This window comes from Lucilia sericata, unplaced genomic scaffold, assembly GCF_015586225.1.
Source record: "Lucilia sericata isolate MDLA Ls3-8-SP2 unplaced genomic scaffold, ASM1558622v1 Contig000117F_arrow, whole genome shotgun sequence".
Taxonomy (NCBI): Eukaryota; Metazoa; Arthropoda; class Insecta; order Diptera; family Calliphoridae; genus Lucilia; species Lucilia sericata.
Window position 1 is genome coordinate 534,021 of NW_023994149.1, and position 14,273 is coordinate 548,293.

At 27.9% G+C, this 14,273-nt stretch overlaps 1 protein-coding gene across 1 annotated transcript; it reads left to right on the top strand.

The window, feature by feature from the left end:
* Positions 1–8,194: 8,194 nt before the first annotated feature.
* Positions 8,195–13,862, top strand: LOC119600592. Its single transcript, XM_037950920.1, has 4 exons — positions 8,195–8,582; positions 9,496–10,301; positions 10,374–10,520; positions 12,660–13,862. Exons 2-4 carry the CDS (start codon positions 9,504–9,506, stop codon positions 13,278–13,280), a joined length of 1,566 nt encoding a protein of 521 aa, XP_037806848.1. The 5' UTR covers positions 8,195–8,582; positions 9,496–9,503; the 3' UTR covers positions 13,281–13,862.
* Positions 13,863–14,273: the final 411 nt, after the last annotated feature.

Here is a 14,273-nt window from a genome sequence, read left to right on the forward strand (position 1 = left end):
CGATAATAATTTGTTACGCTTTTTTTTTTTAATACAAACATGGTACAACATGCTGCTTGTCTGTTTGTTATACGTACGTACGACGAGTATCGATCGCCCCTGTCTGTGTTTAAACATTTTTGCGGGCTGCTTGGCAAAAAATGAAAAAAAAAATAATAATAAACAATTCAACTATATATAAAATCACAAGTATTTCGACAAATCATGATCAGTCTTCATATAAGCATTCAACTAACTACTAATTTCAAAATAAAATAAAATTATAGCAAAGCTAACAAAATAAATATAAAAAAAGCTTGTAATATTAATAATAAAAAAAAGTTAGTATTTTTAAAATAAAAATTTTACGTTGCAAAAAGTTATGAGAATTTAAAAAAAGTGTACAAAATTTTAAATAATTTTTTTTAAGATAAAAAGTATTAAAAACCAAAGACTTTTAAACATTTAAAATATTAAAAAGTAAACAAATAAATTGTGCAGTAAATGGATTATTTAAAAGAACAAAAGAAAAGTAAGTTTATTTATAAAAAAATTATAATCAGTTTTTATTGTTTATTTATCATATTTAAAGAAAGACACTCTAGATTAGATTAATAAAAAGTTTAATTGTTAGATTTAATCTGAAAGACTTCTGCAATCAATTAGTTGTACTTAACACAGTTTAGGTATAAATATTAATGCGTACGTCCTTGTAATGAATTTTTAACTAATAATCTGCTTAATGGCCCAATTAATCTAAATTAGTTTATTCAACACTAAACACATAAAACTGCAGTCACCTATGCCTATATTAATATAATAATGTTTTTTATAATTTCTTTATTTAAACAAACAAATGAATATAATATTCAGGAATTTCCCTATCAAATGTTGTATTTCCTATTATCGAATACTACCTCTTAAAAAATTATTATTTTTTCATAATAACTAAATAATTTAAATTTTTAATAACTTTTAATTAAATATGCTAGCAATTTTATTAACAAAATGAATAATTTATATTGACTTTTCTTGCATTTGAAGACTTGTTTTTAACAATTTTCTATTTGTTGATTAATTTTGTTCGAATTTCTATTAATTTTCCTACCAACTGTTGCATTTTCTATTACCGAATATTTCATTCCAAATTTAATAATATGTAATTAAAAAATTGTAAGTGGTTTAATAACTTTTTATTAAATATAGCAAACAATTTAATTGATTTGATTAATATTTCAATGAAATTTTTAATCAAATTCATAATCAAATTCCATTTTTTTAATAATTTTCAAATATATAACAGTAATCAAATATATTTGTTAAAAAATCTAGCAAAAATATTTGTTAATATGACAATGGATGTGTTAAATTATCTTCTGGGTTCAAGCAATTATTTTGTTAATAAAACAAATAATTAAATAATTAGTAATTGATTTTATTGGATTTCATTACTAAGACTAAAAATTAACTAAAATAGCAAAATCAATTAAATTTCTTAATTGCAATAAAATCTCTTATTAATACTGTAATCAATTCAATTAAATTTCTAAAAATTACGAATGTGTTCGTTAATATGACAACGAAATAATTTAGTAACATTTTCAGAATTACTTTATTTAGTTACTTAGTTAGGTAGGTAGTTAGTTACTTAGTTAGGTAGTTGTTAGTTAGTTAGGTAGTTAGTTAATTAGTTAGTTAGTTATTTAGTTAGTTATTTAGTTAGTTAGTTAGTTAGTTAGTTAGTTAGTTAGTTAGTTAGTTAGTTAGTTAGTTAGTTAGTTAGTTAGTTAGTTAGTTAGTTAGTTAGTTAGTTAGTTAGTTAGTTAGTTAGTTAGTTAGTTAGTTAGTTAGTTAGTTAGTTAGTTAGTTAGTTAGTTAGTTAGTTAGTTAGTTAGTTAGTTAGTTAGTTAGTTAGTTAGTTAGTTAGTTAGTTAGTTAGTTAGTTAGTTAGTTAGTTAGTTAGTTAGTTAGTTAGTTAGTTAGTTAGTTAGTTAGATAGTTAGATAGTTAGTTAGTACCTGGGCCTCCATTAGATTCAACACGAATTTTTTGATTATAAAACTTAAAGTAGCGCTTATTGTCTCAATAAAGCTTGATCACACGTTCTAACCAAAAATTGTTTCGAATGCCCTGCAAATGTTTTTATTCTTTTTCGTCATCTATTTGGAATCTGTTTTACCTTATCAATGAGTTATAGATTATTTAAGTTTTATTAATTTTCTTTAAATCTCCCGATCCTTTATGTCACATAATTTATTACTTTTTTTACTAACTTACAGCGGCGTTATTATCGCTTATAATATTAGATCTGTTCTAATTTTACAAAAGGTCATACTTCCGTTTGATCAAGTACTTTTTCAAGTGTTGGAAAAAACTTTTCAAGTATTTCGTTTGTCTACCAAATATGTACTTAAAAATAACAACATTTTTATCAAAATTACTAATACAATCCCTATTGTAACAATCAATAGTTAAATAAGCTAAACTAACGATAGTTCGATTGAACTATTCGGATCAATACTTTTTTAGGTTTTAAATGTTAAAAATAACTCTAACAGTTACTATCAGTAGTTGAGTTCTTAGCTAGAGAAAAATATCAGGTGATATATGTACCTTCGAAAACACACAATACTTTCCCATTTAAAGCATATATATATATTTTTGAATAGATCTTCCAAATTTTTAAAATGCTTCAATAAAATTTCTATCACTAAGTCCTGTATTTATCTATTGACAAAATTTAAATTCAAATAAATCAAAAACCAACAAAACTGTTAAAAATAACTAATAACTTAAACTGTTTAAAGAGGTAAACATTTCAAAGTTCACTTTTTTTAAATAAAATCTAAAAGTCATAATTAGTTTTTATTTTTAAATTAAATCCCTTAATATATCATTTAAATAACATTTATATCAAAATAATAAAAAAAACTACAACAAAGTCCAATATAATTAGGCAAACTTTGAGACGTGTGTAGCCACAACAGAAAGCACTCCTACCTCGCTTGCTTCAAAAATATACAATATCAGTTTATCAAATAAAAAAGCTACAATTAAAAAATATTAGCAACAACCATAAAAATACAAACTTATCACATTTCAGTTTATATATGAACAACCAGAAAAGAAATACTATAATTATATTGTACTCAAATATACTTGTATTTTTGTATTCATTATATCAAACTGAACAAAAAAAAAATAAAATTACTGAAACTGACCTGCCTCAACCACAAATTTGTTAAGACTTCACAAACTGTGAACACAAAAAAATATATAATAAAAATGTATACAATACAGTCAAATACAATAAAAAACATTTTGTTTAGACTACACAAAACAGTAACCAAAGTGGGGATAAAGCAAAAAAAAAAAGCGCTGAAATTAAATTAAATAAATAAACAAAATGAAATCAAATAAAATTATTTTCAAAAACGCCTACATAAGACATTCAACTCAAAAGAGAAATGAGATGTTTAAATCAACTACTGCTAGACAGATTAGTCAACACTTTGGTGTTTTTTATTTTGAGTTATTTAAGATTAATAATGAGACAAATATGTTTGAGAACTGAGCAAAGGAAAAGGCGCTAAATAGACACCCACTTATTTTGCTGTAGACGTCTGTGCAGTGGCTACAAATACCAGGGATTTGAACTAACAAGTTGTTGATGAATTTCAGCAACAAGTGATGTGAAATAATTTTGCAATTGATTGAAATGTCTGATAATTTTTTGCAACTTTTTAAGATTCATCATAAAAATCTCCCTTTTGATTTTTGTTGTTTTTGTTTTCTTCTAGTCTTTATAAAAGTAAATACGTGCCAAATAGCTGGTCAACAGTTTGTTTAGGGGATTTGCTTAATTGTTATGCATTAGTTTTACAATTCCATTCATTAAGCTATAAGAAAAAACAAATATATACATATGATTCAATATTATTAACCCTTTTAAAGCCAATTTTATTTCAAATGCCGAGCTTTTGGGTAAAATTATGCAAAAATGTTAAAGCTTTTTATAACGTACAAGCTTTTAGAGATTTTTCTTATAATATTTAGTAAAAATAAGATTATCTAAAGGGAAACGAACCCACAACCGCCTGACTAATAGAACATAAACGTTTTCATGAAAATTTGATAAAATTTAGTTTTTTGTATCATACAATATTTGTGAAATGCTAATTATAATCGTTCTATTAGTTAACAATATAATCTCTTAGAAGTATTATCTAACGAAAAGCGTCCAACATTTGTTATCACTAAATAACACCTGTATAGCAACCAAACACAAACAAATTATGTTTGAAACAAACAGCGGAAGGAAACGGGTTAACATAAACGAAAAAAATCACTGATAGCTTTGCGGTGGGTATGAACTAGACACACACACAAAAAAAAATAACAATAATTTAAAAAACAAAAACAAAATACTTGTTTGTGTTGATAAAAAGCGGAAATTTTTGGCGCAAGCATTTTTAAATAACTCTTGTGACTAATCGTTATTTCGGATGAATTTCATAAAAATTGGTAATTATTGGCAAAATGCGAGAGTTTCCCACACACAACAACAAAAACCATAAGCAAACAGCAAAAAAACGAAGACGAAGACCAAAGCAACGAAACTCAGACATAAAACTTATCAGACAAACAATAACAAATATAAAAAAGCAACAACAAAACCTTTAAAAGTTTATGGATATACCCAGCAAAAACTTGTTAATGGCTATAAGCACTTACCTATTAACATACTTCTCAATGACTACTGCATATCTTGCTGATTACGTAGAAGTAGTCTAATAACCTCTTATATAAATACTTTCTAATTCATTAGTCATCTCTTTTAAGCTTTAGAAGCTGTATAAGTTTCTAATTACTAGTAAGCGATGACATCACTATGTTAAAATAATGACTTAAAATGTTAATGTGTAAATAAATGTTAAGCCCTTACTTATAATGAAAGTTTTTGCGGGGCGATACTTTACAAGCTCTCATTTTAAAATCAATTTAACACAATCAATGACAACAAACAACACATCGCCCTTTCTCCACAACCCCCCACCCCCCACAATGATAAAAAAGCTGATAATATTATCATTTAAAATAAGCATGGGTTTGATAAAAAAAACCACAATAAATAAAAAAAGCTTTCGCTCTCACTTTTCATAAGCAATGTACATACATATAGCTTCATTTTACTTTAGCTTTAGTCGCGTGCTTATTCATGTTAAAGCAAAAACAACAAATACATTTACACGAGTATTTCATATAACTGTTATTTAAGCTCTTTTTCTCATTCTCTCATTATACAGTATTTGCATAAAGTCAACGAACCTATTTATTATTAGTTGGTTGTTGTTGTTGTTTTTCTAAAAAATGGTCCTTCACCCTTTTGTTTTGCTTCCCCTAGTTTTTATAATGGAAAGAAAAGCTTTTTATCTATTAAAACTAGTTCAATGTTTATGTGTTTTAGAGAGAGGGAGAGGCCTAGTTTTAGTTTATTATTACTACACTTGAACTTGATTTTTGTACACTTAAACAAAAATTGATGACGTATGTAGTGTTGAGTCTGTTTTGTTGGTTTGCTTTTCTGCTATGAGTAATCAATTATTGTAGGATGCAATTTGAGATGAGAAATTATTAAATTGATGATATTTGCATGTGGCTAAAATACAAGACCAAAGCAATAAAGTGATGTCATGTCTACAAGAATAATTGATCATCATGATGATTTGTTTTTTTTTTTTAATAAATGTGGTCTTTATTAACAGATATAAAGATTTATAAAAGTATATTTAAATATAGAGCAATTAATGAGTGGTGGCACACTTGAAAAGTAGAGTTTACACTCGAAGAAATTTTAATAGCAAAGGAATGTTAAAGGGGAAATCTTACTTGATCTTTAAAATTGCCCAAAAATTAATAATTTCTATTCTACTCAAATATCAAACGAAATTCAAAATGTTTTTATTTACCTCTTCTATAGATACGTTGTTTGACACGCCCTCTTTTTAGGGCGTGGAAAAAGTCAATTATTGTAAAAGTTCTACAAATAAGGGATGATAGAACTGTGATTAAAACTTTCCATTTTCAGTAGCAGTTCTAGTTAATACAATTACTATAAACTAACATATTTTGCTATAATAAACAAACTTCTAAATATAGACAACTAATTTTATATAGAATATTAAAAACTCTTGAGATTTTTTCCTTATTTTAACATCACAAGTCAACAACCCACATTCAAACTTAACAATTTACTAAACCATTGCCTTTTTTGACTAACTATTAATCATATTAAACTATTTGATGATTTGTGATTGGTTATTAAAAAGATGTTACCAAATAATATTCTCTCAATATGTATCTACTCCTACAACTAAGAAAAAACTACTTGCAACCCAAAAAATATATATCTTACCAATAGAAGGTCTACTAAACCCACACTAAGCAAGTGTGTTATACCGACAGATAGTCGTTGCTAAGAAAAACCATAGAAAAGTCATGAAAAAACCCACAAAATTTTATAACAAAAAACAAAAAGGGAAAAACTCTTAAATGTTTTACAACATTTTTTACAAGAGATTAAGCAAAATAATATGCTCAATTATTTGTTTGTATTGCTCATAATCAAATAGAAATTACAAAAATTACTCAAATTGAGTAAATTATGCGTAAATACTCTTACAAACTGTAGCTCGATGGCAATCATTCATGGCATTGGTTCGTTCCTTTTCAATTTGGAGGAGAACTGAAAATTAGTTTCAAACGTAATGGTGTTCAAAATAGTTTAATGTTGACTTTGGGAATAAAATTTTCAGTAATGTTTGTAACTTGCTACAAAATAAACCGTGGAGTTTTGAAAAAAGTGAGTTTCTTTAAATGGATAAGTTTTGTAAAAGTTCAAGAAGTTCTAACTGGAACTAGAGATATTTCTGAAAAAAGGACTACGACAAAGTGATAAAAAAGTGACTGTTTGTTGTTTAGTGACCCTCTCCTAGTCTATGTCCACGTTAAACTAGCAGAAGCCTATAGAACTGGTCACAGGACCACAGTCCAGTAGTATTTCAGTTATATTGAAATACTACTGGACTACTTTTAATCCAATAATAGTGTCATTATTTTATATCCAAATGGAAGGACGTGAAGAGAAATGGATTTCAGCTACCCTCTTCTAGTCCTTATAAAACTGACAATTTTTTCATAGAAAATATTCGAACTATAACCGGTCTCTATTTCCGAAGAAACTTTTCTAGTATTACTTCATCTATATCAATTCCATAAAGATTCAGAAATGGTTTTATCGATGAAATAACTCTTTTAGAAATTTATTACAAATCATTCAAACAAACTTTTGACGACAAAAAAACAAAAAAGTCCAAAAGTGACAAAAATGTAAAGATTTTGCATTATATTTTGAAAAATATGGTTCCAATTTTAACCAATATTTTGAAGATGTATTCTAAAGAGGATTGGTTCTACATATAAAGTGTCAATTTATACCCTCTTAACTCAACTTCCAAAGAACCAAACAAAAAACTAGTTCTGTATCAGTTCAGGGTAACAAGTAACCTTCAAACTTCTTAAAGATAATATGTTCTAAAAGTATTTCTTAAACAGGTCCTCGTATTTCCCAACCACAATAAAACTTAAGAGAAAAAGAAGTGAATGTAATTCATTTTTGTTGCTCGTTCTTGAGCACTAACACTTGTTGTGGTGGTTGAACATACACACACACACACAAAACACTTTAAGCCTGCAACATATTAAATGCCACCATTGTGTGGCCGATTAAATGCACCAGCATAAACACCAAAAGAATAACAACATAATATAGTTTACAACTAGTATGTTGCATTTGTAATATGGTTGTGGCAGCCAGAAACATTTGCGCTTGTGCAGTTGAAAAAAACAAGGAAAAAAATGTACTCACAGAGTTCCACGTTTGGCTCACTTAAAATGGTAATATCAGTTAAATTGTTGTTGTTGTTGCGTTTCAAACGCTTTGCCGTTTTTTTTTTGTGGCTGCTGATGAATGACGTACTCTACACGTTCGTTATTTATACGTGTAGTTTGAAATGTTTATTGTACACGAGAGTATGAGTGTTTGTGTGGTTTTAGCTCGCGCTTAATAATAAAACAACAAGAAAATTGAATATAAAATATAAAAAAAGTTTACTTTTGTCATCGCATTTGTTAGTTAAAGTTAGTTTGATTTAAACAAGCGTAAAGTTAACAACACGCTTTCGATTGTATTATTAATTATTAACACGCGACGACGAATTTTTTTTTTAAATATTAATTTTTTAATTTAAAACGAATATAAGTTTTTTTATTTAACGAACGAAACCTCTCCAAAAAGATAATATTTAAACGGATTTTAAAAACGATTTCAGAAAAAAGCAAAAGAACTTAAGCATAAGTTAACAAGCAAACAAAATTTCGGGAAACAAAAATTTGAAAACTAATCAATCGCAAATAAATAAACAACGTTATCGAAGATTAACAATAGAAATCGAAACGCGTTAATAAGTGTAAATACCATTAAACAATTAATTAAAGTTTAATTATTGACAAAACTAATTGTTTTCATTTATTTAAATTAAAAGGTATGTGTGTGTAAATATGTATGATTTTTTGTTTTTTAATTGTCGTCTGTCTTCTGGTTGTTCATACTTGTATTACGGATTAGTAATTCAGTCACCTTAAAAGATTTTTTTATATTGTTGTTTATTTAACAAATATACTTGAAATTTTAATTATTGACTTAAGTTTTGTGTTTTTTGGTTGAAATTTTATGAATTTGGTAAAGATGATTTTTGGAAGAGAAAAGATTTTTTTTGCTTTGATCTTAAAGCATAATGTGTTGAAATGAAAAGTGAGAACAGTTTTGTGTGGTACAAGATGAGAACAGTGTTTATAAAAATAAATTATTTTGTGAGCAATTATCAAATAATTTAACAAAAATTATTGAAATTTAACAAGATTTAAATGGGAACAGTTTTCTTTCTTTTTTTGGCTTGAAAGTGAGATGAGCTGAGTGTTTATAATAAGAGTTATTTGAGTGTCACTAAAACAAGTGGGAAGAGTTTTACAAGTTTATAAAATCGAAAAGATTTTGATGGGAACAGTTTTATTTGTATTAAAAGAACTATTTTAATTGTAATCAAGAAGATTCTAAAGGGAACAGTTTTTCTTTTTATTTGAAAGTAAGTTAAGAAGAGTGAAATAATTGAGAAGAGTTCAACATATTTAGAAAAATATAGAATATTTATATGGGAACAGTTTCATTGATCGACTTTGTAAAATACTTTAACTGTTTTTTTTTCTAACAAAATATTTATGTTTTAGTTATATTAAGTTGGGAACAGTTTCGAATCCACATATAATTTTTAAAATATTAGTTAAAAGTGTATAGGTGTTAGTTCTTTACTCTTTACTTCATACATTAACCACATTTTTGCCTTTAATCATCCAACAAACTTTAAAATAATTTTTACTTTTACACTTCTTTTCTTTTAGTGGATTGCATGGCAGGAACAGCAATTTTCAAGAAACAAAACAACAACAACAAAAAGGCTAATTTGAATATAACTTTACACTCTACACCAGCTAGCATATGTTGTTGTTTATGGCTCCAACAACCACAAGTTGTCGAGTCAAACAACAATAAGTGCAACACTAACGTCAAGTCTATGCAACATAATAAACACAACTACTGCCCAAACAGTAGTTGTAATACAACTGATGACAGAATTTTAACAAATTATAATTACAACTTACAAAAAACAGTGAAACAACATCAAAAACAACAACAACAGCAGTCAACAAAACAACGCCCCTTAACACTTAGTGTTGCAGTAATAATAATGTCGTTAACTATTTTATTAATACAAATGCCAACAATGGTCGAGAGTAAATCGTTTTATGTAGAATCTGCAGCATCCTCATCATCAGCTGATGATATAGCACAATCAGTAGCTGAAACATCCGCTGAATTAGAATCAAAATTATTATTATCAATGTATAACGAAGCACAAACTAGTGAACAAGATATATCCCCGCAGACACATGAATCGTCAGCAGCCAACTCTTTATCATTGGATGAATTGACTGCTGTGGAAGTTTTAAGACACATACAGCGCAGCCAACAACATCAAAGAGAACGTAGAATGCGTTTGCGCAAACGTCATGCTAGAGATTTAATTATAAGCAAATATTTGGATGAGAAAAATGGCCAGCAGTTGGAGTGGAAAAATCCCTGTAATATTGATCGTGTAGATATGGGAGCTGAACAGCCACAAATTAATAAACAACTAATGTATCAGGTGAGAAATAAAACTAATTTACATTTGAAATGAAAAGAAACTAATAATTTTTTTTCTTTTAAATATGTGTAGGTTTTAAAGAAATTCGAACGTGATGTATTGATTGAATTTGAAATTATCAATGCCACTACCAATACCATTTCGATCAGTGATATGGAACAGTGGGATCTTCATCAAGACATGTATAAATTTTTGCCTAAGCTAAAAGCCAATGGAAATGTAAGTATTTTATTTATTTTTTTTTTTAATTTCATATCAAGTTTAAGGTTAAAAAAAAAAATAGAAAACAAAACTATGAATAATTTGAATATGACACATTTAGTCAATGATCTTAGTATTTTATATATCTTTTAACCATTCAGTGATGATGATAAATTCATGTTTCATTCTGTGGGGTTTTCTAGCAGTCTGACTAATATCCAGAGAATAAAAAAATAAACCAAAACAAAACCACAATACAAAATTGAGTGTGTCAACTAGACAACATGTTCTATAGCTATAGTCTTTTGTCGTTTGGCTTTAAAGCTCTTCTTTTTTTTCCACATAAATTTTCAAGTTCAAAACTTAAACTTAATTCATGTTTACCATGCAAGATCATGTTTTGCATTATGGTTGGTTGGTTGGTGTCATGGATATCTTTTTTCAAGTGTTTTATTACCAGCAAATAAAAGTATCGTATTTTTGCCGCTTTCAAAGTTGTCAATAATAATAATAATACATAATTTGGGTGCAGTTTCAAAAACACGTGCTGTTGCATTTTAATCAGGTTTACTACATGCTGAGGTAGATGTAGTAAATAAATAGTAATAAAAAATAATAATATTTGTAATATTTATTTACTAACTTTTGCAATAGGCCACCAAAGTGTGGGGCATTATGAGGAAGTTAGTTAAACAAAAATAAAACTTTTTAAAATTGCTATTAAAATGGGGGATATACAAGTGATAAATCGTATGAAGAGTATATATAATAAATTAAAACCTTAGCACAATCTTATCATTTAATTTATTTTAACATGATTTTATCAAGTGGACTTCCCATTTTAAGACAATGAGGTTTTTCTTTATAAAAATATTTCAAGTCATAAATTAATTATTAGATTTTTATTTTAATAATGGAAGAAATGTTATTAAGTTATGATTAATTTCTGATTTTTCTCTCTATAACTCTCTATAACAGCAATGCCATTAAATAATTTATATCTAAAGAGAAGTTAATTAAGGAAATATGTTTTTTATATAAAATTGTTATATTCAAAACATTATAACTTGCAACATCTGCTAGCAATTGTTTTAAAATTTTACTTGCAAACAAAATTACTGTCTACTATTTTATGCTGCGCTAACTTGACAATCACCTCCCTCAGGGCTTCAAAGAAAAAAAAAGCTTGACAGCATGATAAACAAGTAAAGAAAAAAAACTTTTATAAAAACTGCCATTTTTATACTCACCATCTAAAAAGAATGGGTGGTATATTTATTTTGTCATTCCGTTTGTAACACATCGAAATATTGGTCAAAAGTATATATATTCTGTGTCCTTATTAAATTCTAAGACGATCTAGCCATGTCTGTCCGTACGTCCTTCCGTCCATCTGTCTGTCTGTCTGTCCGTTGAAAGCACAGTAGAGGCCGAACGGAAAGAGGTAGAGGGTTGAAGTTTTGCACAAATATTCCTTATAAGTAAGATTTGTTTGGTATTGAAAATGAGCAATATCGGTCCACGTTTTCGGATGGCCCTCATACAAGTGGACACCCGAAAAATAGCTTTAACTGTTATTACTGTTTTAAAAATACGACTATAGCAATGAAATCCGACATGATGAGGATCGGTCGATAACTGATCCTACCCCCCATTATCGGTTTCCTTTTCGTCAATGATTTGATGATGGGTATATAAGATTCGGCATGGCCGAATATTATACTCTTACTTCTTAACATTACAGCTGTTTGTTAACAGGGCTTAAATTTTAAAAGGTAGGTGGCTATAATAAACCTCTCAAGAGTAAAATAAACTAGTTTCTCTCGGGGATGCTATGTACTCAATAAAACTAAAGAAAAAAAAACAACAGGAAGATAAAAAATTAGCATAATATCAGCATAATTTAAAAACTCTCCTTTAAGAAATATTTAACAGTAACAACGATCAGTAGGCCAGCTTTAGCTGTGTATGCGTTTGTCATGTTACAAAATATATTTCAAAGATAAATCAATCAATCATTGTTAACTTTATACCGTGATTTTTTCCCATTTTCATAAAAAAGACTTGATATGAAACACTTTGTTTAACCAGAGTTTGAAAAATGTTGTTAAATTATTGTTAATTAATATTATTCTTTCTCTTTTTGTATATTTTCAGATCGCTTTAAGTCGTTGGTATCGCAATATGCAAGTATATGTGGCCTCATTTGGTCATTTGGCTCGTTTGCAATACAAATACGACATGAAAAAACGCATGTTTGCCGGAGATATCTCGGAAGAATTAAATGCTTTACTCAAAAGTGCCCGTTTTATGTTATGTGAACTGGAGAGCACTATTAATGGTTCTGCTCCCAATAATAATCTCAAGAAACTTAAGACTATTAGCCGTAAAGCCATGAATGATCGTTTGAATTTTGAGACTAGACATCATTTAAGCAATGGTCATATTGTGGAACCCTCTTCCAAAGATTTAAAATTTGCCAAATCCTCTTACTTCCAATTTTTATTAAATATGCATAAAATTTTAAATCATAAGCTACAAAATAAGGGTAAAAGATATGGCCTCACCGACAGTACGGAGGATAATTTCTCTAATACCATCATAGTGGGTGATGACAATAGTAGTTTGGATACTAATGCCATTTTCAAAAGTGATTCCAGCCTTAGTGTGGGTGAAAGTATTGAAATTCTCTTCAAAACCTCCACCACCACCAAGAAACCTCAGACTCACCGACGTCGCACTCACAAAAGGAAAAGTGCTAAATTACCAGAAGCTTAAATACCCACAATACCAAGCTTCTCCACCCCACAACAAGTTCCTAAAACAGCTAAATTCTACAGCAGCTTTCCTTAAAAGTATCAAAAAAAAGTATCCTGCTGTAAAAATGTACTTAATTTTAAACAAAGTCTAAGCCAGGTGCTCCTTTCAATCTTATTGATGCCATATTTCTCTTTACTAAAGATTGTTTGGATCATCATTTGCTTATTCATTAGCATAAATCTCTTTTATAGTTTTAAGTTTTTTTTTATGAAATTTTTCCAATTCTTCCACTTTCATCTCATTTCACTAAGCATCTATTTATTTATTTATTACCATTCCATTTTATGCTAAATTATTTATTGAAAAAAAAAAAAATCATTCCATTTCATTTGCCAGTTTGTCAAACTAGTATTAAGAACAAACGATTACTGTGATCAATATTAGATTATACTTTTTAGAATTTTTTAATTTATTTATTTATTATAATGTTTAACAAAAAAACGAAGTATTAATTAAACGAACAAATTATATATGTATGTACTATTTAGCAAGTAAGTTTATAACATTAACAATGAAAATAAGAAGATTTTATTAAATTAAGTATTTAATAAAAAAAGAAGAGAGACAAGAAAAAATGAAATTGTTTTATTTAGAAAAGAGTAGGGAAATATCTTGTCCACAATCAACTCAGAATTACTTTCTGAGTCGATTTAGCTATGTCCGTCCAACTGTCTGTGTGTCCATGTAAAGCTTGTGCGGACGCTACAGGCCGCAATTTTCAACACAGTTTGATGAAATTTGGCACGACCTAAGGACGAACACTATTGAAAATTGTTGAAATTGGTCCATTATTTCGCCTAGCCCCCCATCAAAAGTACCCCCTGAATAGGGCTTTTGAGCTCATAATTATGTTAAATGTTCCAGTATGTCAACAAAAATCTTCAAAATTTAGTTTAAGAAGTTTAAATGACATTGCCCCTTCAGCAAATGACACTATGAAATTCTACATAA